This window comes from Heterodontus francisci, chromosome 24 (genome assembly GCF_036365525.1).
Source record: "Heterodontus francisci isolate sHetFra1 chromosome 24, sHetFra1.hap1, whole genome shotgun sequence".
NCBI classification, from domain to species: Eukaryota; Metazoa; Chordata; class Chondrichthyes; order Heterodontiformes; family Heterodontidae; genus Heterodontus; species Heterodontus francisci.
Window position 1 is genome coordinate 32,260,249 of NC_090394.1, and position 21,642 is coordinate 32,281,890.

The following is a 21,642-nucleotide window of genomic DNA, read 5'->3' on the forward strand; positions in this document are numbered from 1 at the left end:
TTTATGCTGCCTGTATAAATGCTTTCCCATCCTAAAGGAGATGCTAATTTTATGCCTGTTGATGGTAACCATTTCTCACAGATCATCTCTATGGGCTTAACTGCTTGTTTCAGGGTGTGTTTGTACTGCAGGTACCGACCCTGAGGGTGACGAGGAGCCAGCCGACGCCAGTTACACTGCTGGCTGCACCTAAACCTGCAGGGTCGTTAACAATGCTCTCGTGAGCATGGGACAAGCTACATTCCTTGGGCATCAATCTCTAAATGTTACGAGAGCTGTGTTCCTTTTTTTTTTGAAGCACTGTCGAAAGCAAGTCAACGAATTTCCCAAGGAGCTCACATGTCAACCTTGTAACTTTTAAAGCATAGCTGTTCAGTTATTTTGCACACCCGAAACATTGACGTAAAAAGTCGTAATACAACTACCTAATCTTAAGTGTAACAATGTCTTCAACCAATTGTGTTGGGAAGAGCCCTACTTGCCAGCCATTTCCTCGATCGGTTAAATAGGGTACTGCTTTCGCTTGCTGTATGTTGACTCCATAAAGTGGTAATGTCAGTGGAATCTTGTCTCAACCCTTTCAATTAGAACAGTTTCAAGAACAGTGTCACTCGGCCAAAAAGAAACTGTGTGACATAATTCACCCATGACTGGTCGATGAGAATGATATGATATCGAAGTCCTGGTGGCCTAAGTCAACGAGCACCCAGTGTTCTGTCTAGCTGAGTGAGCAAGCAATTGAAAAACCTAATTAAATGGGAAGAAACGCGAGAAATGCATCGAAAGTAGTGGCTGGATGCTGGATTCTAATTTTCAGAAACAGGCCATTCGGCCCAACTGGTTTATTCACGCGAGCCTCCTCCCACCCTTCATTAATCCGATCAGCATATCCTTCCATTTGCTTCTCCCTCATGCTTATCTAGCTTCCCCTTAAATGTACCTATGCTGTTCGCCTCAACGTTTCCTGGTGTTTGTGAGTTCCCCATTCCAACCACTCTGGAAAAAGAAGTAAAGTTTATGGACCCAATAATTTATCTGCACTGATTCCCATCCGTACACAGCAAGGATTTCGGCAGCGGGGACTTAGACGCGGAGAGATTACAGTGTCAGAAAATATCCAGGGCAATACAAGTGAATAACATCAGAAATTTCAAATGATATCAGAAACTATCCTTCATTCTGTTGGTTTTCCATTTGAACGCCAAGAGTCTTTGCAATTCACCCGTTTGGAACATTCGGTTTAATATGTTAATAGTTGGAACATGTGGCGTTGGCTTTGGTCCATTTTCAGTTATCCTTGCACTGGAGGTTCCCGCAATTTAATCACATGACCTGAGTTCAGAACTAAAATGCTAAGTCCTATGAAGTGAAACGTTACAGGAAGGTAACATCTACTTGTCTTACACCACGATAGCACCATAATGAAGTGATTGCTTGTGTATTCCATGCAGTGTGTTAAAATAGCTTGTGGTGGTAATGTTCGAAGTGATTGATCTGTCCTCTTGTAAAGGAATTTTTGGGGGAACTGCAGGTTGCAACATGCAATACCAGAAAAGTTTCTTTTACCACTTTAGTGAAATTTTCAGCATTTTGGAGTAAACTTTATGTAATTATTTTGATGTATTGTGTATACTTCCTCTATGAGGGACTATATCAAACTAAGCGGGACTGAAAACTATTGTGGTAATTTATTAACATGTCATATACTTGTTTATTCACTCTTTTTACTTGCTACAATACTATACTTCTGATGAAAGTTACTATTTGTGACATGAGAAAGGTACCTCTTCAACCACTGTTTTAATCCAGTTATTAATCTATTTCTAAATATTTGTTCTTGGGATGTGACTCACACTGGCAAATGTACAAATTTTCCCTATTCCTTAGTACCCTGAGAAAGTGCTAATGGGTTTCTCTTATGATGTTGGTGCTTGTAATGATGTTAAGTAGAGAATTTAAGAATATTAACTCTGTAACAATGAAGCGATAGCGATGTCTACCAAAGCACGGGACTTAGAAGGGAAATTGGAGATTCTGGATTTCCCTCTTAATTCCTCCTTTTCTGCTCACTCTCCAAACTCTTTCCCCTTGAATATTATTGTCGGATGCTCTTTTACAGAGGAGGCTCTATATAAACGTATGTGATGAATTTGATTGAGCCGAATGCCGGAAAATTGATTTACTGTGCAGTAAAAACATCCAGTTTTAACCTTTGCCCATTTAAAAAGGCTTCAGAATTAATTGGGAAAGGCGTCCGCTGCTATGTCCAGACTGGCCAAGAGGGTGTGGGAAAATGGAGCACTGACACTGAAGGCAAAAGTCCGAGTGTTTGAAGCCTGTGTCCTCAGTATCTTGCTCTACGGCAGCGAGGCCTGGACAACGTATGTCAGCCAAGAGCTACACCTGAACTCATTCCATCTTAGCTGCCTCAGGAGAATCCTTGGCATCAGGTGGCAGGACCGTATCTCCAATGCAGAAGTCCTCGAGGCGGCCAACATCCCCAGCATATACACCCTACTGAGCCAGCGGCGCTTGAGATGGCTTGACCAAGTGAGCTGCATGGAAGATGGCAGGATCCCCAAGGACACATTGTACAGCGAGCTCGTCACTGGTATCAGACCCACCGGCCGTCCATGTCTCCACTTTAAAGACGTCTGCAAACGCGACATGAAGTCCTGTGACATTGACCACAAGTCGTGGGAGTCAGTTGCCAGCGTTCGCCAGAGCTGGCGGGCAGTCATAAAGGGGGGTCTAAAGAGTGGTGAGTCAAAGAGACTTAGCAGTTGGCAGGAAAAACGACAGAAGTGCAAGGAGAGAGCCAACTATGTAACAGCCCTGACAACCAATTTTATCTGCAGCACCTGTGGAAGAGCCTGTCACTCTAGAATTGGCCTTTATAGCCACTCCAGGCGCTGCTTCACAAACCACTGACCACCTCCAGGCGCTTATCCATTGTCTGTCGAGATAAGGAGGCCAGAGAAGAAGGAGGAGAATTTATTTGTCCCCGTGATTTAGAGCCAAATTGGGCAACACAATCATCGGTTTCCTATATACAACCTTTTTACATTTTGAAATTGGGCAGGATTAATAAACAATTAGCAATGAACAAAGAAAGCTATAAACCAAGAAGGTCATCCGGCTAAAGATGTTAGAGGCAGTCTTCACGGAAAAGTACACGATAGACCTTTCTCCGTCCTTCTGTAAACACTATGTTATGATATGAATCAAATCAAAATGCATAATGTTACTTGCAAAAAAAAGGTACGCTTAGGTTTTGCAATACTAAGAGAAAGACCAGAGACCGATAGTGTAAGACACAGCCAAGGGTTAAATAAAAGTAAACATGAAAACAAGTTAAATCAGGAAGTAGCGATTAGATGAAACAAGGATGGATTTGAAAAGTCCGAAGATTGTAGGGAGGAGGACAGAGTTTAAAGTCCTGGGAAGCAATGCGGTGGACTGAGAGGCTGCGCCATGAGTGAGGATGTGGACAGAAGCGTGTAGAACGGCATATTTGCATCTTGCGAGGAAGAAAGTGAATTTCAGATCACTAATACTAAAATATATAAGAGAAGGGCTAGAGGCAGAAGACCAGAGAGATCCCGTATCGTACCACAAACTTAGGGAGGTACTTTTCGTGCATAATATTAATTCCGTTTTTAATGTTTAAATATGATTTAAACAAGAATAGTTTCTTATTTCTATGTAACCTACGAATCAACAATGACATCTAGAACGAGAAAAAAAAAACAAACGAAATTAGCAAAGAACCGCAACATAAACTAAAAGGTAGAACATTTTGAAAACAATCCAAAATATAACTATTAGATTTAAAATAGAAGTACTAATTATTTTAATAAGATAATACAAACAATTTGTTATATTTAACTGCAAAGGAGCATTTTCTTTGAGTAAAATTTCCAAACTTTTTTCATTTGTTTACAAGTAGCTGATGCAGAGCTGTAAACATCAGAGAAATTCGGAACACCATAAATCGGCGAGAACAACGTGGATTACAAGATATGTTGCGGTGGTTTGAACGGACGTATCGAAATTGGCACGTTTTCAACCAAAGTGAACGAGTCTCACTTCCGACGGATGTGATTTGGAAGAACCATAAATTCCCATGTAATGCATGGCTATAAACAAACTTTATCATGTTCAAAATCCTGCTTCCTAAACAATTTTCTGTACAATTTAGTTTAAAAGTGTTGCTACAAAAATACAAATCAATTCTGGGTCTAATCGTTCGCAAGTTTCGCTGCTGAGAAAACATTTCTGGTGGAGTGGCACCGCGCAGCCGCGCTGCGAGTGAAGATGGCGGCGGTGGAGCTGCGAGGCCGGCGTGTGGGCCTGGCACAGACAAGCCCGAGCCCGCCAGAGGATCCCCTCACCCATGGCAGGAAAAGCGGCCACCAGGAGCAGGAAACCGCCGAGGCGGGTGCTGGCGGCGTGCAGGTGCAGCCAGGAACCTTCTGGCTGACCAGGATAGTTTTGCTGCGCTCCATAGCGTTTATTTACTGTGAGTGGAATCGGGGGAAGGGAGAGAAAAACAAACCGTTAGTCATTTAAACCGATTTGAATTGACTAGGAACAGCCCCCTCCCCGAGTGTCCTCCTTTTCCCCCAGTGCAGGCCCAGGGCAGTGTGTTGGCTCAGTTGGTCTCACTCTCACTTTTGAGTCAGAAGGTTGTGGGTTCAAGTCCCACACCAGCATGAAAATCAAGACTGGCGCAGAGGGAGTGCTGTGCTGTCTTTTGGATGCGCTGTTAAACTGAGGCCCTGTGTGCCCTCACGGGTGGATGTAAAAGATCCCATGGCACTATTTCAAAGAACAGTAGGGGAGTTAACCCCTGTGTTCTGGGCAATATTTATCCCTCAATCAACATTAAAAAAATTCTGGTCATTATAACATTGCTGTTTGTGAGAGTTTGCTGTGCACAAATTGGTTGTTGTGTTTCCTGCATTACAACAGTGACTTCAAAAGTACTTCATTGGCTGTAAAGCGCTGAGATGTCCTGTGGTTATGAAAAATGCTATGTAAAATGCAAGTCTTTTTTTCCTTGCAAATTGCAACAGTCATCCACAGTATTTACTATCTCCCCCAACTTGGTGTCGATTATCCATTTATTTTGTGTTTAAATGATTGTATTAGTTGTGACCCCTTCCCTTTCAAAGATGCTACCTGCCACTTTGCCTCACTGTTGATGGCAAGCAGTGTCATCCTTACTAATCAATTTTCTCTCCTTTCCAATGAGACTTTTTAATTAGAACATGTAATCATAGCTCTCCATGTGATTCAATGGGTTTACAGTCTTACTGAATAAATCTTTTAAGTGATTTTCTAGCCCTGTTGTCAAACGGCTCTTTATAACCTGGTGATTGCAACTAACGCATCACATCGCTTGTGATTCAGCAAACGACATTTGCACTAAAAATAACAAACATGCTGCTGTATTTAATACATTTTGCTATTTCCTTCCCTTGTGTTTTCTTGGTTCCAGGCTCTTCCCTATACAGACACATTGAATTTGCTTCCTGTATTTTGATGGCACTGTGTTACCCAGTTTTGTGCTATATGCCCTGCCTATGAGATAACATTTTCTTTTGGAGAAACAGCCATTTGGATTTTTGCAATATATAAAAGAATCTATATTGAAATTAAATATGAGTCACCATACAACACTAACGAGAAAAACATCAGCATTTTTGTGGTGGACACATACAGTATATTTTTGTGTATTCTTTTGATGTTTAATGATTCAGTCAAATTGTTCACTTGTAACTTGTCTTCAGCTAGAGCATAGCTTTGGGGTTGGGGGGTAAAATTGGGGCCATAATACATCTTGCTGATCCTGAATTCCATAGTTGCAGTAGAGATAGCTGCAATGCATTACTGGTCCTAAAGGAATATTCCATGACTGGGAGGAGGTGAGGAATTGCAATGCTTTACTGGTCCTGAATGCGTATTCATGGTAATCTGTAGCCATATTTTATTATATGCTTGAACAGAATTCACTCTTTATTAAAAATTTTTTTAACCGGCATTGTGTAATGTTGTGACATCAGTGGACTTGATTCTTTTGTAGGGGAGTTGGAAAATGGGCCAGACTGTCAGTCACATGATGAACAGGCAGCTCTTACTATATATTAGTTCAAGTGGTCACTAGACAAGATGTATCCACTTGTGTGGGAGATTAAAAGTAGAGGCCATAAATATAAGATTGTCACCAATAAATCCAATAGGAAACTCAGGAAAATGTACTTTAGCCGCCGAGAGTGATAGAAGCCGCTATCATATGGAGTAGTTGAGGTGAACAGCATAGGTACATTTAAGGGGAAGCTAGAAAAGCGTATGAGGGAGAAAGAAATAGAAGGATAGACTGATAGGGTTAGATTAAGAAAGGTGGGAGGAGGCTCTCTTGGAGCATAAATACGGCATGGACCAATTGAGCTGAATAACCTGTTTCATTGCTGTATACTATGTAAAAACTCTTGATCTTTTTTGTTCGGAAAACTGTCAGTGGGGGTAAAAAATTGAATGTAAAATGGGCAACTGCAAAGTGACAGGTGAAAACAATTTAGACTCCTGGAGCTGGAAGATCAATTGCAGCAATTTGCATAAACAGACATCTAACTCCCAGTCTCAACCTATCACAAGATTGACTAACTGGGATAAATGTAAGCATAAATGAAATTTAACACAGTGATATGTTGTTTCTGCTGGTATTATCATCTTTAAAGTCCTGTTTAGGTACTTTGCAGTTGGAATTATATCCAACCCCACAGTCCTCTCAAACTCTCCATTTCTCTGACTTGGGCCTCCTACGCACCAGCTCTCCCTTCACCTCACTACTGGTGGCCATTCCTACAGTCAGCTAGGTCCCATGCTCTGGAATTCCCTCCCTACAGTCCTGTGTCTCGCCACTCCTTCTGTCTTCTTTAAGTCTCTCCTTAAAACCCACCATTTTGGACCATGCTTTTGGTCATCTTTTCAAGTACCTCTGTGGCTATCGAAAGAAATCAAGGATTGTATTTGAGCAAAGGAAGAGGCGTATAAAGTTGCAAAAAAATGATGAGCCTGAGGATTGGGAGCACTTTAGAATTCTTCAAAGGAGGACCAAGAAAAAGATTAAGAAAGGGAAAATAGAATGCGAGAGTAAACTATCAAGCAACATAAAAATGGACTGTAAAAGTTTCTATAGATATGTAAAAAGGAAAAGATTAGCAAAGACAAATGTGGGTCCATTACAAGCGGAGTCAGAAGAATTTATAGTGGGGAATAAGGAAATGGCAGAGAAACTAAACAAATACTTGGTGTCTATCTTCACAGAAGAAAATACCAAAAAACCTCCCAGAAATAATGGACAATCAAGAGACTAGTATAAATGAACTGCAAGATATTAATATTAGTAAAAATAAAAAGTACTAGAGAATTGAATGAGACTTAAAGTAGATAAATTCCCTGGACCTGATGATCTACATCCCAGAGTGTTGAAAGAGGTGGCTATAGAGATAATAGATGCATTGTTGGTTATCTTTCAAAATGCTATACATTCTGGAATGGTTCCTGCAGATTGGAAGGCAACAAATGTAACCCCACTATTTAAGAAAGGAGGGAGAGAGAAAACGGGGAACTACAGACCTGTTAGCCGAAAATCAGTTGTAGGGAAAATGCTAGAATCTATAATAAAGGATGTGATAACAGGACACTTAGAAAATAATGGTAGGATTGGGCAGAGTCAACATGGATTTATGAAAGGGAAATCATGTCTAACAAACCTTTTGGAGTTTTGTGAGGATGTAACTAGCAGAATAGATAAGGAGGAACTGGCGGATGTGGTATATATAGATTTTCAGAAAGGTTTTGATAAGGTCTCACACAAGAGGTTAGTAAACAAAGTTAGAGCACATGGGATTGAGGGGAATATACTGGCACAGATTGAGAACTGGTTAACAGACCGAAAACAGAGTAGGAATAAATGGGTCATTTTCAGTTTGGCAGGCTATGACGAATGGGGTACTGCAAGGATCATTGTTTGGGCCCCAGCTATTCACAATCTGCATCAATTATTTTGATGTGGGGATTAAATGTAATATTTCCAAGTTTACAGATGACACAAAACTAAGTGGAAGTGTGAGTTGTGAGGAGAATGCAAAGACGCTTCAAGGGGATTTGGAGAGGCTATGTGAGTGGGCAAAAATTTGGCAGATGGAATACAATAAGGAGAAATGTGAGGTTGTCCACTTTGGTAGGAAAAACAGAAATACAGAGTATTTCTTAAATGGTGAGAGGCTGGGAAGTGTTGAATTTCAAAGGGACTTGGATATCCTTGTTCATGAGTCACTGAAAGTTAACATGCAGGCACAGCAAGCAGTTAAGAAGGCAATGGTATGTTGGCTTTCATTACAAGAGGATTTGAGTATAGGAGTAAAGATTTCATACTGTAATTATATAGAGCCTTGGTGAGACTGCAACTGGAGTACTGTGTGCAGTTTTGGTCTCCTCACCTAAGGAAAGATATACTTGCTAGAGAGGGAGTGCAACGAAGGTTCACCAAACTAATTCCTGGAATGGAGGGATTGCCTTATGAGGAAGGATTAAATCGACTGTATTCTCTACAGTTTAGAAGAATGAGAGATGATCTCATTCAAACATACAAAGTTCTTCAGGGCTCGAAAGGGTTGATGCAGGAATGATGTTTCCCTGGGCTGAGGAGTCCAGAACCAGTGGATGCAGTCTCAAAATAAGGGGTAGGCCATTTAAAACTGTGATGAGGAGGAATTTCTTCTCACACAGAATGGTGAATCTTTGGAATTCTCTGCCCCGGAGGGCTGTGGAGGCTGTCAGTGAGTATGTTCAAGACTGAGACAGAGATAGATTTCTACATCTTAAAAACACCAAGGGATACAGGGATAGTGCAGGAAAATGGTGTTGAAGTAGATCAGCCATGATCTCATTGAATGGCGAAGGGGGCTTGAAGGGCTGAATGGTCTACTCCTCCTATTTCTTATCTTCTTATGTACCTCCTTTGTCTCAGTATCTGTTTTGTCTGTTTACACCTCTGAGGCACATGGAACATTTTTCTATGTTAAAGGTACCATATATATGTTAATTTATGACTCAGTGCTACACTAGACAATGCACTTGCCAAGTGAGCTGCCAGAGAAGCTCTGCTTCTACATTGTTAGGCTTTTATGGATTTATGTTGCCTTGTCCATAACTATTGTTGACAGAGAAACACATTATTGTTCCATCAGTAGATTACACTCTTATTTTGCACACTTATTTGTAGTGTTCTGTAATCAAATAGCAAGTAAATAGCATGATTTTCCTGTGATGGCTATTTTACTAATCCTGTTTACCATCTGAGTCCAAGGGTATTTATTATTTCTGTGCGTACAATGCTCACATTGTGCACAGCATCTCAACAGTTTCACATACACCATGTAAATATGGAGCAAAATAAATGGAGTCACTTTCCTCCAAATGTCCTGTTTCAAATCACAGCCTTCTGTAACTTTATAAACCCTAAACTTTGTCCTCAAAAAGACCTTTGGACTCAAACACACCTAATTGTAATCAGCAAAATCTAATATCAAGCTAAACTAAGTTGAAATCACAAAATCTTATTGTAGGCCCATGAAAAACAAAATGTAAATATTCTGCTCCACTCAGCCATCTGAATCTCTGGGGAAAAAAAAAGCACTCGCGTCTTGAATCACATGCAGATAGTTATGCACTGCCTGCATTCTCCCGCTGCTGCATAAGCCTAGTCGATAGCTGATCCTAGGTATATGAAGATAGCTAAATCTGATCTGGATATAGTAGTTTTGTACAGGCCGTGCTGAAAACTTCAATGTCTCCACATTTTCATTTTCTAAAATAACTTAATTCCATTACGTTGATAAGTTAAGCATTATGACAATTAACATTTAAAAGATGAAGAAAAAGGATGCAAATATTCATCCTGTAGTTAGCCCAGAAGTACAGTGTGCTGGCACACAAACACTGTGTGTTAGACATTTTTGCGATAGAGAGTTCCCACAGTGTAAACTGTGGCTCATTAGTAGCACTCTCGCAGTCAGAAACTCGCAGGTTCCAGTTGCGCTCCAGGGACTTGTGTACAAAATTTTCTGATGCTTTCAGTGCACTACTGAGGGAGTGCAGCACTGTCCGAGGTACTGTCTTTCGGATGAAACTTTAAACCAAGGCTCTGTCTCCTCTGTCTGGTGGATGTGAAAGATCCTGTGGTGCTCCCCAGGGTGCTGACTGATATTTTTCTCTCAACCAGTATGCGAAACAGATGATTTTGTCATCAGCTCATTACTGTGTGGAAACCTTGATCTGTTACAATTCCCTACATTACAACAACGTCTACGCTTCAGAAATGCTTCATTAGCTGTAAAGTACTTTGGGACGTTCTGAGATTGTGAAAGGCGCTATACATCTGAAAGGTCTTTCTTACCTTCTAATTTCCTGTCAGAGTGTGTATGAATGAGTCAGACAAAGGTGAGGTTCCCAGTGCAACAATTGAAGGGTAAGCCTTCACTTGTCAGGAAGAGGAGGCTAAAAGTAAAATACTGAAGATGCTGAAAATCTGAAGCGAGAAATGCTGGAGACACTCGGGTCAGGCAGCATCCGTTGAGAGAACACAAGTCGACATTTCGGATATTGAATCCTTCCCCAGTTTTGAGAATTTGTTAACACCTAAAAGTTGACTTGTGTTCTCTTGACAGATGGTGCCTGACCTATTGAGTGTCTCCAGCGTTTTCTGTTTCAGGAACAGGAAGCCAAGGATTTGCCCATAGGGAGGAAGACTATGAAAAGTGATGAGAAAGTTGTAGCATTCTTCTACTTTACAGCAATCTGATCAAGAGTAGTATTGACGGAGACTTGGGAACATGTAATTTGCAAACGATCTTGGGGGCACAGAGTGCGATACTTACGGCCAGTGTGTTTTGTGTTACTATGAACCGGTTTCAGTTTTGTAGCAAGGGGAAAAAGTGCAGAAGTTATTTTTAAGATATTTCATTTATAGCTTGACTTCAAAACTGCACTGATACTGCAGGTAACAGTACCTGCCCTCAGGGAAGCAGATGATGGCATTAAGTTAAATTTCCCTGCTTGTTTTCCTCTCATGTCAAGGGAGAGCAAAGCTCTGCACATGCATGCTTAAATGCATGTACAGCCTTCTGCTCACGAGCTGTTGTGCTTTCTAATGTCAGGAAAAAAGGCTTTGTCATCACCTATTTACTAACATTAGAAACTAAAAAGCAATCTGCTTTTTAAAAAGAAAGGCTTGGTACCTGGTTGCATTTGTACCATAGCCAGTGTGAAGCCAAAATAGTGCAAGATTAGATATCACTATTGGGCAAAGATTGCTCCCAGTCAGCAGAAATTCTTAATATAATGAAATACTATTTCTCAGATAGGCTGTTTGGATTGGCTGTAATGTTGTTAACCTAGTGATTTTATATCAGATATAAAAATGTATCATTTTTTTCCATAGAGCATAGGATAAAATGGAGAAATACTGTCTGATTCAGTAGATTTACCTAATCCTATTTTTAATTTGGTTTCCTTGGGCTGTGCATCTGCTGTGACTGAGAAGCTGGGTAACTTTGCCTTTCACCAATGTAATTTACCACTGGTTGTTGAGAAGTGCACAAGAGCACTTTTCCTCTCTCCTCTCCCATGATAGCATTTGCCGTCTCCTTAAAGTTGTGTGGCTGAAATCAAGAATTCGGGTATCTGTGAAAGCTGCTGCAGCACTTTTTCAAAGAAGGGCAGAATGTTTTCCCAGCATCCTGGTCAACAGTCATTCTTTAACCAACACCACCCAAAACAGATGAACTGGCCATTCATCAGTACTGTTTGTGAGATCTTGCGACTTGCAAATTGGCTGCTGTATTTGCCTACAAAAAACAGTGACTTTATTTCAAAAAGGATACAGAAGGTGCTATATAAATGCAAGTCTGTCTTTCCTATATTGCAGTGACTAGCTGCTTTAAGGTGCTTTGGTATAGTGCCATTTCCTTTATTCTGTGTATAATCAGCATTATGAAATTGAAATACATCATTCTGTTGTTTCTTTGCAAAAAAGTGACCTTGATAGGTGTCTTCAGCCTTTTGCGTTCTGTTTTGACAGATTTATAATTTTTTAAAAAAACTCACTAAAGTAGAAATATGCTATTTGTGTTGACTTCATAAAATGGCAATTAGGGAAGCTACTTTGTTAATACACGTCGATGCACGCTGCACGCAGTTAGCCTATTAAATGGTACATTCTATTTGTTAGGGACAGGATAACAGATGAGTGTTATACAGGTTCCTACTGTAATAGGAGGAATCCAGTGTAGTGGGTATTTGTACCAGGAAGACAACCAATTGAAGAATGTTTGCATGTGGTAATTGCATTTGAAGAATGTGAATATTAGTGGTTTCCCAAGGCCTTATTTGAGAGGAGCATATTTAGCATAGTAGGGAAGAAATTCATTGTGCAGATTAATAGAGAGCTAAGCTAGAGAAGTGGCATAGAAAGTGAAAGTGATTTTGTTAATTATGGAGGAACTGAAATGAGAGCAGAGCAAGACAGAAGCTAAAAAGACAAATAGCCAAAAGGGAATGGATTCCTTTTACAATGGTATCTAAACTCAGTGTGTGATTGTGCAATGATTGGTGATAGTATTTACTTCACTGATCTGGGAAGTGACAGCAGTTATTTTTAATATAACAGAGAGGCAGGAGGATAAAGAGTGGAACATAAATTATTCAATCTCACATTGATAATTTAGATGCTCTGCTTCCAAATTGGTTCTATTACAATTATTAAAGCCCCAGAAGTGGCTTTATTTTTATGTTGGAACCAAATTAATGAACAGAATTCTAATTTCACCTGCAGGTGGAGGTTGGGTTTGGTTGGATGCTAAGTTCACCCAACTTTTGACTAATGGTGTGAGTAACTTAACTGACATTGTTCCATTACACCCACATACAAAATTTTGCTTGATATGAAAACATAAGACCTATTCCCTGGCTATATAGATTTGACGGTTTGCCTGGTGTATGCAAATCCTATTTCTATGCAAACAATTTGTCTTTCAAATTGATGCAGTCTTTGGCATACATGTGAATAAATAGGAAAATTCTGCGGGTGCTGGACATCTGGAACAAAAACAGAAAATTTTGAAAATTCTCAGCAGGTCAGGCAGCATCTGTGGTGAGAACAAGCAAGTCAATGTATCAGGTGTGGACCCTTCAGCAGAACTGGAAGATGTTATGGATGAACAGCATGTGGGAAAAAAATAGTTCAAGGCGAAGGGAGGGGCAAAACACAAATGAGTGCACACACAGGATGGTTCATTGGAAGAGGTGATATTAGCTTTGCTGGAATCCTGAAACAAAAACTTCTGAAAGTCTGAAGCAAAAAACAATGTTAATATCATTTCTGCCATTTTAACCACCTTCGCCTTCCCTGCAGATATGGAAGGAGTCCACTTGCACACTAGGTCAGACAGCAAGCCCTACAGTCTATCAAGGCTGAAAGGGAAGACAAAAAAACACATCACATCCTGATCAAAGGACTCCTCTACGCTGATGATGCTGTGTGAGTTGCTCACACGGTAACTCAGCGACAAGAACTCATAGACTATCTTTCCCATGCCTGTGACTTGTTCTCCTTGACTATAAGTGTCAAGAAAACTGTGGTCATGGGACAAGGTGTTGCATCTCTACCCCTGGTCACACTAAATAACGTCCCACTGGAAGTGGTTAGCAAATTCTGCTACTTTGTCTGTCACCATGGACCCAATGTCCCTTGATGCAGAGCTCTACCCGCATAAGGAAAGCAGCTACTACCTTTGGCCAACATGCAAACGCACATGGAATAACACCAAGCTGACCCTTAGGACCAAGCTGATGGTTTATAAGGCCTGTGTTCTCAGCACCTTGCTGTATGGCTGTGAAACATGGGAGACTTACAGCTACCAGGAAAAGAAGCTCAATAATTTCCATCTTTGCTGTCTGCGGCACATTATGGGTATATCCTGGCAGGGCAAAATCACAAATGAGGCAGTCCTCTCAAAGGCAGAGCTCCCAAGTGTGTTGCCACTAATCGAACTAGCTGGGGCCAGAAGACTAGTGGGGTGCCAAAGCTCCAGTTCGAGGTTGCTTGCAAATGTGACTTGAGGGCCCTAAATGTTGACTCGCACTTGGGAGCCAATAGCTGGTGAAAAAGGGAAATGGCGACATATTCTGTGGACTGGTGTGCACTACCATGATGACCAGTTGCTACAGCAGCTTGGCAACAGGCGCAACGTCAAAAACATGAACTCACAGCGTCACTTGGCAGCTTCATGTGCGGCACTTGTGGCAGAAGCTACCTCTCAAGGATTGGCCTTCACAACCATGTGCATCAAGAGAAGACACCCCATCTAATTGGATTGTTTGGTACTTGCCATCATCTTTCATAGATGGAAGGATACCAACCAACCACCTTGTGTTTTCCAGTTAAGCGCTTTACAGGTTATTCTATTTATTTTCATGTATGTTTCCCCCCCCCTTCCTTCCATTTGTTCTATCTGCTTTTAAATGCTGTCATCTGTAATATGTTCCTGTTCTGATGCAGGATCCAGACATGGAATACGAATGTCCGTTCTCTCCACAGTTGCTGTTTGACATGCTGAGTGTTTTAACAATTTCTGTTTTTGTTTTAGTCTACATGTATTCACCTTTCTCAATCATTCACATTGCTTCATTAGTACTGCATTTAGTTAGATTATTTCTACTGTCAACAGTACCAAGAAAGCCAGGAGATCATACCTAGCACTAAGGAAGATGGTTGTGGTTGTTGGAGGTCAATCATCTCAATCCCAGGAGTTCCTCAGGGTATTGTCCTGGGCCCAACCACCTTCAGCTGCTTCATCAATGACCTTCCCTCCAGCATAAGGTCAGATGTGGGGATGTTCACTGATGATTGTACAATGTTCAGCACCATTCGCGACTCCTCAGATACTGAAGCCACCTATGTCCATATGCAGCAAGACCAGGACAACATCCAGGCTTGGACTGATAAGTGGCAAGTAACATTCGCATCACAGAAGTGCCAGGCAATGACCGTCTCAAACAGGAGAGAATTTAACCATCTTCCCTTGACGTTAAATGGCATTAACATCGCCAAATCCCCCACTCAACATCCTGGGGGGTTACCATTGACCAGAAACGGAACTGGACCAGCACATAAATGCTGTGGCTACAAGAGCAGGTCAGAGGCTGGGAATTCTGTGGCGAGCAACTCACCTCCTGTCTCTCCAATGCCTATCCAATATCTACAAGGCACATGTCAGGAGTGTGATTGAATACCCTCCACTTGCCTGGATGAGTGCAACTTCAACAACACTCAAGAAGCTTGACACCATCCAGGACAAAGCAGCCTGCTTGATTGGCACCCCATCCATCGCCTTCAGCATTCACTCCCTCTGCCACCAACACACGGCAGCAGTGTGTACCATATATAAGATGCACTGCAGCAACTCACTAAGGCTCCTTTGACAACCCGCGACCTCTACCACCTAGAAGGACAAGGGCAGCAGATGCATGGGAACACCACCACCTGCAAGTTCCCCTCTAAGCCACACACCATCCAGACTTGGGAGCTATATCGCCGTTCCTTCATTGTCGCTGAGTCAAAATCCTGGAACCCCCTTCCTAACGGCACAGTTGGTGTACCTAAACCCCAAGGACTGCTGTGGTTCAAGAAGGCAGCTCACCACCACCTTCTCAAGGGCAATTAGGGCATTAAATGCTGCCTTTGCCAGTGACGCTCACATCCCACAAATGAATATTAAAATAAATTATCTGAAGGGTATATTTGAGAAACAGTAAAAATGTAATACCTTCACTTAATGAAACAAATGGAAGTAATGTACTGGCCGGCCTAGTTTATTAGCTGGTTGTAATGTGTGGTAATGAGGTAGAGATTTGCATGTTTTCTGCAGTCCATTTGGATGTCTGGATGGTGTGTGGCTTAGAGGGGTACTTGCAGGTGGTAGTGTTCCCATGCATCTGCTGCCCATGTCCTTCTAGGTGGTAGAGGTCGCGGGTTGTCAAAGGAGCCTTAGTGAGTTGCTGCAGTGCATCTTATATATGGTACACACTGCTGCCGTGTGTTGGTGGCAGAGGGAGGGAATGTTGAAGGTGATGGATGGGGTGCCATTTCCATTTCAATGTAGAAGAAGCATGCAGAGAGTTGGCATTTCACCAGGAGGAGGAATGCAGAATTGGAGGGCAAGCAAACTCAATTTGCTGTAATGCTACATGTAGTTGTAGGTTGCACCGCAACAGCGAGAACAAGTGAGCAAGCCCATTGCCTGCTATGTTGGTTAGGGAATGCTGCATAGTGTGAAGGATAAAAATGGGTAAACCTATTTTAAATAATGCAAGTTTTTTTTTATACCTTGAAGAATAACCTAATATGACCATGTCTATCTTCAAACTAATGTCTTTTGGTTAGTGTGGGGGTGGAGGGGGGTGGAGGAAAGTGGCAAGGAAGTTTCCTTTTGAGCTGTTTGAAATCCCAGATATTTCGAAGTTGCTCGCTCCCTTGAAATGGTGGTGAACAAAGAAGAAGAAAGCAGATGAGAAGAATTTTTTTTGGAAGAAAAGGGTTTAGAATGGGAAGATTTGATTGGAAGGCGCAGCAAAAAAAAAAGAGATGGGATAGAAGATAAAGTAGTTGGAAAAGGGCACGAGAGGAATCAGGCATTTTTAAAACACGTTTGTTTTTTAAATAATTGGTGAGTTTAGTTACATTTCTGACTGAAAGGCATACGGTATTTTGCTCGGTTTGTGTCCATCTTTCCAGAACTCCGTGTTTGAATCAGGTTTCTGCCCCTGCTACAGTACTGCAATGGCCCTTATCAAATTCACAAATGACATCCCATGTGACTTTGACCATGGTAAACAATGCCTCCCCATCCTTCTTGACCCGTGTCCAGCCTTTGACACAGTTGACCACTATCCTCCTCTAACGCCTCTTCTCTGTTGTCCAGCTGGGTAGGACTGCACTTGCCTTGTTCCTTTCTTATCTATCCAGTTGTTGCCAGAGAATCATCTGCAATGGATTCTCTTTCGGCTCCCGCATAAGGAGTTCCCCTAAGATTTATCCTTGGCCTCCTCCTATTTCTCATCTACATGCTGCCCATCAGCGATATCATCCATAAACACATCAGGTTCCACAGACATGCTGACAACACCCAACTCTACCTCACCAGCATCTCTCTCAACCCCGTCTTTGTCTCTGATTTGTCACATTGCTTGTCTGACATCCAGTACCAGATGAGCAGAAATTTCCTATTGTCGTTGGTCCCCGCTACAAACTCTGCTCCCTAACCACTAACTCTATCCTTCTCACTTGCAAGTGTCTGAAGTTGAACCAGACCATTCACAACTGAGGTGAGCTTCTGATCACATATCTGGTCCATCACCAGATTGCCTACTTCCACCTCTGGAACATCACTCAACCCACCCCACCTCAGCTTATCCGCTGCTGAAACCCTCATCTATGCCTTTGTTATCTCTTGACTATTCCAATGCTCTCCTGGCTAGTCTCACATCTTCCAACCTACATAGCCTTGGGTCATCTAAAGCTCAGTTGCCCGTATCCTAACATTTCCTACATTACACCAGTGACTACTCTTCAAAAGTAATTCATTGGCTGTAAAGTGCTTTGGGATGCCCTGAGTATGACACTGTAAAAATGCAAGTTTGCCTTTTTTTTTTAAACTCTTACCAAGTTCTGTTCACACAACACCCCTCACCTTGCTGATCTGTTTTTGCTCCCGGTCAAGCAATGCCTCAATTTCAAAATTCTCATCCTTGTTTTTAAATCTCTCTGTGGCCTTGTCCTCCCTATGTCTGTAACCTCCTTAGCTCTCTGCCTTCGAGAGCTCTGCACTCCTTCAACTCTGGCGTCTTGCACATCCACAAATTTAATCACTCTACTGCTGGCGGCCCTGCCTTCAGTTGCCAAGACCCTAAGCTCTGGAATTCTCTTCCTGCACCCCTCTGCTGCTTTATGATATTCCTTAAATTCCACCCCTTTGACACAGCTTTTGGTCATTTGTCCAAATAATTCCTTGTGTGGTTTGGTGTCAAATTTGATATCGCTCCTGTGAAGTGCCTTCGGATGTATTACTACGTTAAAGCTGCTATATAAATGCAAGTTTGTTGTTGTTGCTACGAACAACAAATAGGTGTTTAAACACAACAAAAATTGTAATTCAAGTGTGTTGTTCAAAATCTGTCTACCACTTCAAAATAAGTGTGACTTTAAGCTGTGCATTGGATTTGTGTAACGAGGAAACTGAAGGTAGATTGTTTTCAGAGTTAAGTACTTTCATACTTCCTACAGTAAGGAAGTCATTAATCAGCATTATAAATGTATTTTTAAAAGTAAACCTCAGAGTTATTAGTTACTGTGACTGATATATATTGAAATGAATGTCCAGCACAATAGTATGATCTCTCTTTTTCATTCCCCTGCACATTGTAGCCGGAGCGTTTTGTGCTAGTTGATTTTAAGCTTTAGTCTTCTGTGATAATGCACCTGTTATAGGCATTACGTAGGTTAAATTTTGAGTTATCAAACACATAACCCTTTCTTATATTTAGTTTATATCAGATGTTAGAACAATGACAGTACACATACTGCATACTGTTCATAATGAACTATTTTACGACTGTGCTTTTAAATGAAAGGTCCAGTTTAACTGACAAAACCTTTCATTCAGGACAGCAGAGGAGCTGTTTGCTTCACAGCAAACAATGAGCTTTCATAAAGTTAAAGGACTATTAATAGGCACCTTTTTGTGTAGAGTAGGATACTGCAGATAAAAATCTCTTTTGTGACACCCTTGTTGATTCTGACCTAACAAAAGGACCCATATAAAAAAAGTTCTGTATAAAAAGATAGCGGGCTAGCAGAAAGGTGAAAGTGACAGGAACAAATAGTGGAACTGACGGCTTGTGTTGGGAAGACCTGGCTAGTTTTGGAGAATACCTGTAAACCAGGACAACGTAATTGTGAATAAGAGGATGGTTATATATTTGGTTTAAGAAGGAAATTGATGATGAGAATATTTGGAAAACCAAACTATTTTTCTCCAGGTAAGCATAGATTTATTGTGTATGAAGTGAAGTTATAATTAACACTAATGGAATTCATTTTTTCCTTAAAACTCTGTGAATTATATTTTATAACAAGTCAGATTCATGCTGTACTATGTTTTAATGCATTTGATCTTTATTGCAAATTTTTTTCCTATTGTAATCATCTAAAGTTTTCTGACAAGATGTGTAATAATAGAATGCAGTAGGGATTAGTATTCTACTTGCACTGTGTTTCACTGACTCATATCCATTGTAACTGATACAGCAGGGTGGTTATTGAAAACCAAGTACAAAATTTAGTTTATTAACATTATTGGGAGCTTTGTAATTGAGGAATCTGCCATAGATGAGATCTATAACTGATTCCTAACTAATGTCATGGAAATACACCAAGATGGACTATCCTCAATCCCCCTTGTCTCATCTTCCTTTTCATGTAAAGGTATCATAATTACCCATCCCCATGCTTACCTGTCCTGTCATTCTCTGTTTGAATCTCTTCTGATTTCATCTTGCTTGTAACACTGAAGTCAACAGTGGCATCCTTTATGACTGAGACATCTTCCCAGATTTTGTGGTAGTGTGGAGGTGAGTGGGTGGGGGTTCACGCCATACTGTCAGTGTTTGCTGTCATTACCCCTCTGAAACTGACTGTTAATTCAGGATGTTGGCCATGTGCAGATTAGCGCAAAAATCTTGAAGTTGCGGTCTGTCACTCAGGTCTCCAAATGGCTGCGGTGTGGCCACCCCCTCTCCCACCCAGAGCCAGCAATCATTAAATCAATGAGAACTTGAATTATCTGGCTCCTGCATCGCTGTTAGTAACCCAATAAAAAAAATTTCCATCTTGTTCAATTAGGTGTAACTATTTTTAATAGCGATGTAATTAATAAAATTTGGTAACAGAACTTGCCCTGAAAAATAATTTTATATTTGTTGAGTGCTGTTAATTGATTAATTAGCAGATTTTTTTTAAGCTCAAGTTTTAAAAAATAATTTAACAAGTTTTTTGGGGAACATTTTAAGCTTCTACTTTCACTATGTATGTCCCAGTCTTTTTTACATCAAACAAATTAATGTGATTTTTATTTTACTGCTTTTTGTTTCCTGTTTGGGTGCCTGTAAAAATGCTTTAATGTGGTTAACTAATTAAAGGGTCGTAAGAGATGGGGTCGGGGCCTTTTGGGGACAGAGAGGGTGATATATGCTTAGAGGTGCAGGGCAAGGCTAGAATACATAATGAGTGCTTTTTATTGGTGTTCACTAAGCAAGAGGATGCTGACAAAATATCGGTAGAAGTGGAGATGGTAGAGATAATGGATGGGGTGAAAATTGATAGGAAGGATGTACTGGAAAGGCTCGCTATGCTTAGAGTGGATACGTTGCTTGGTCTGGATGGTTGTGAAAGAAAGTGGGAGTGGAGATAGTGGAAGAGCTTGCCATAATTTTCCAATATTCTCTAGATATGTGGGAGGTTCTAGAGGATTGGAGTGTGTAAAATGTGACACCCTTATTCAAGAAGGGGCTTAAGGACATTCATAGTAACTACAGGCCAGTTAGTTTCACATCAGTGGTGGGTAAGGTTTTAGAAAGAATAATCATGGAAAAAGTCAAGGTTTGGAAAGGTTTGAGTTAATTAAGAACAGCCAGCATGGATTTGTAAAAGGTATATCGTGCTTAACTAATCTAATTGAATTTCTTGATGAGGTAACAGAGAAGGTTGACGAAGGGAATGCAGTGGATGTTGCCTATATGGATTTTAAGTAAGTACCACATAAGAGGCTGGTTAACAAAATTGAGGCTCATGGAATAGGAGGGTCAGTGTCCAATTGGATAAAAAACTGGCTTAAGGACAGAAACCAGCAAATCATGGTAAATGGTTGTTTTTCAGACTGGAGGATGGTAGACAGTGGTGTTCCCCAAATCTCTGTGCCCAGGTCATGCTTTTCGATATAGAAATGACCTGGATATTGGAATATAGAGTAAAAATTCAAAATTTGCTGATTCCAAACTTGGAGTTGTGGCAGACAGTAAGGATGATACCAATCAACTGCAACAGGACATAGATAGGCTAGCTGAATGGGCAGATGGGGCGGCACAGTGGCGCAGTGGTTAGCACTACAGCCTCACAGCTCCAGGGACCCGGGTTCGATTCTGGGTACTGCCTGTGTGGAGTTTGCAAGTTCTCCCTGTGTCTGCGTGGGTTTTCTCCGGGTGCTCCGGTTTCCTCCCACAAGCCAAAAGACTTGCAGGTTGGTAGGTAAATTGGCCATTACAAATTGTCACTAGTATAGGTAGGTGGTAGGGAAATATAGGGACAGGTGGGGATGTTTGGTAGGAATATGGGGTTAGTGTAGGATTAGTATAAATGGGTGGTTGATGGTCGGCACAGACTCGTTGGGCCGAAGGGCCTGTTTCAGTGCTGTATCTCTAATCTAATCTAATAAGTGGCAGATGGAATTTAATACAGAA

At 41.2% G+C, this 21,642-nt stretch overlaps 1 protein-coding gene across 3 annotated transcripts in view; it reads left to right on the forward strand.

Moving 5' to 3' along the window:
- The first annotated feature begins 3,410 nt into the window (after window positions 1-3,410).
- lmf1 (lipase maturation factor 1) overlaps window positions 3,411-21,642 on the forward strand; it is a 704,612-nt gene continuing 686,380 nt past the window's right edge. For 2 of the 3 annotated variants that reach the window (XM_068055858.1, XM_068055860.1), the window contains exons 1-2: window positions 3,411-3,789; window positions 3,947-4,522. In XM_068055858.1, coding sequence (XP_067911959.1) covers window positions 4,318-4,522 — 205 coding nt within the window. In that variant the 5' untranslated portion in view covers window positions 3,411-3,789; window positions 3,947-4,317. The remainder of the gene's footprint in view (window positions 3,790-3,946; window positions 4,523-21,642) is intronic. The other variant, XM_068055859.1, reaches the window with a different exon arrangement.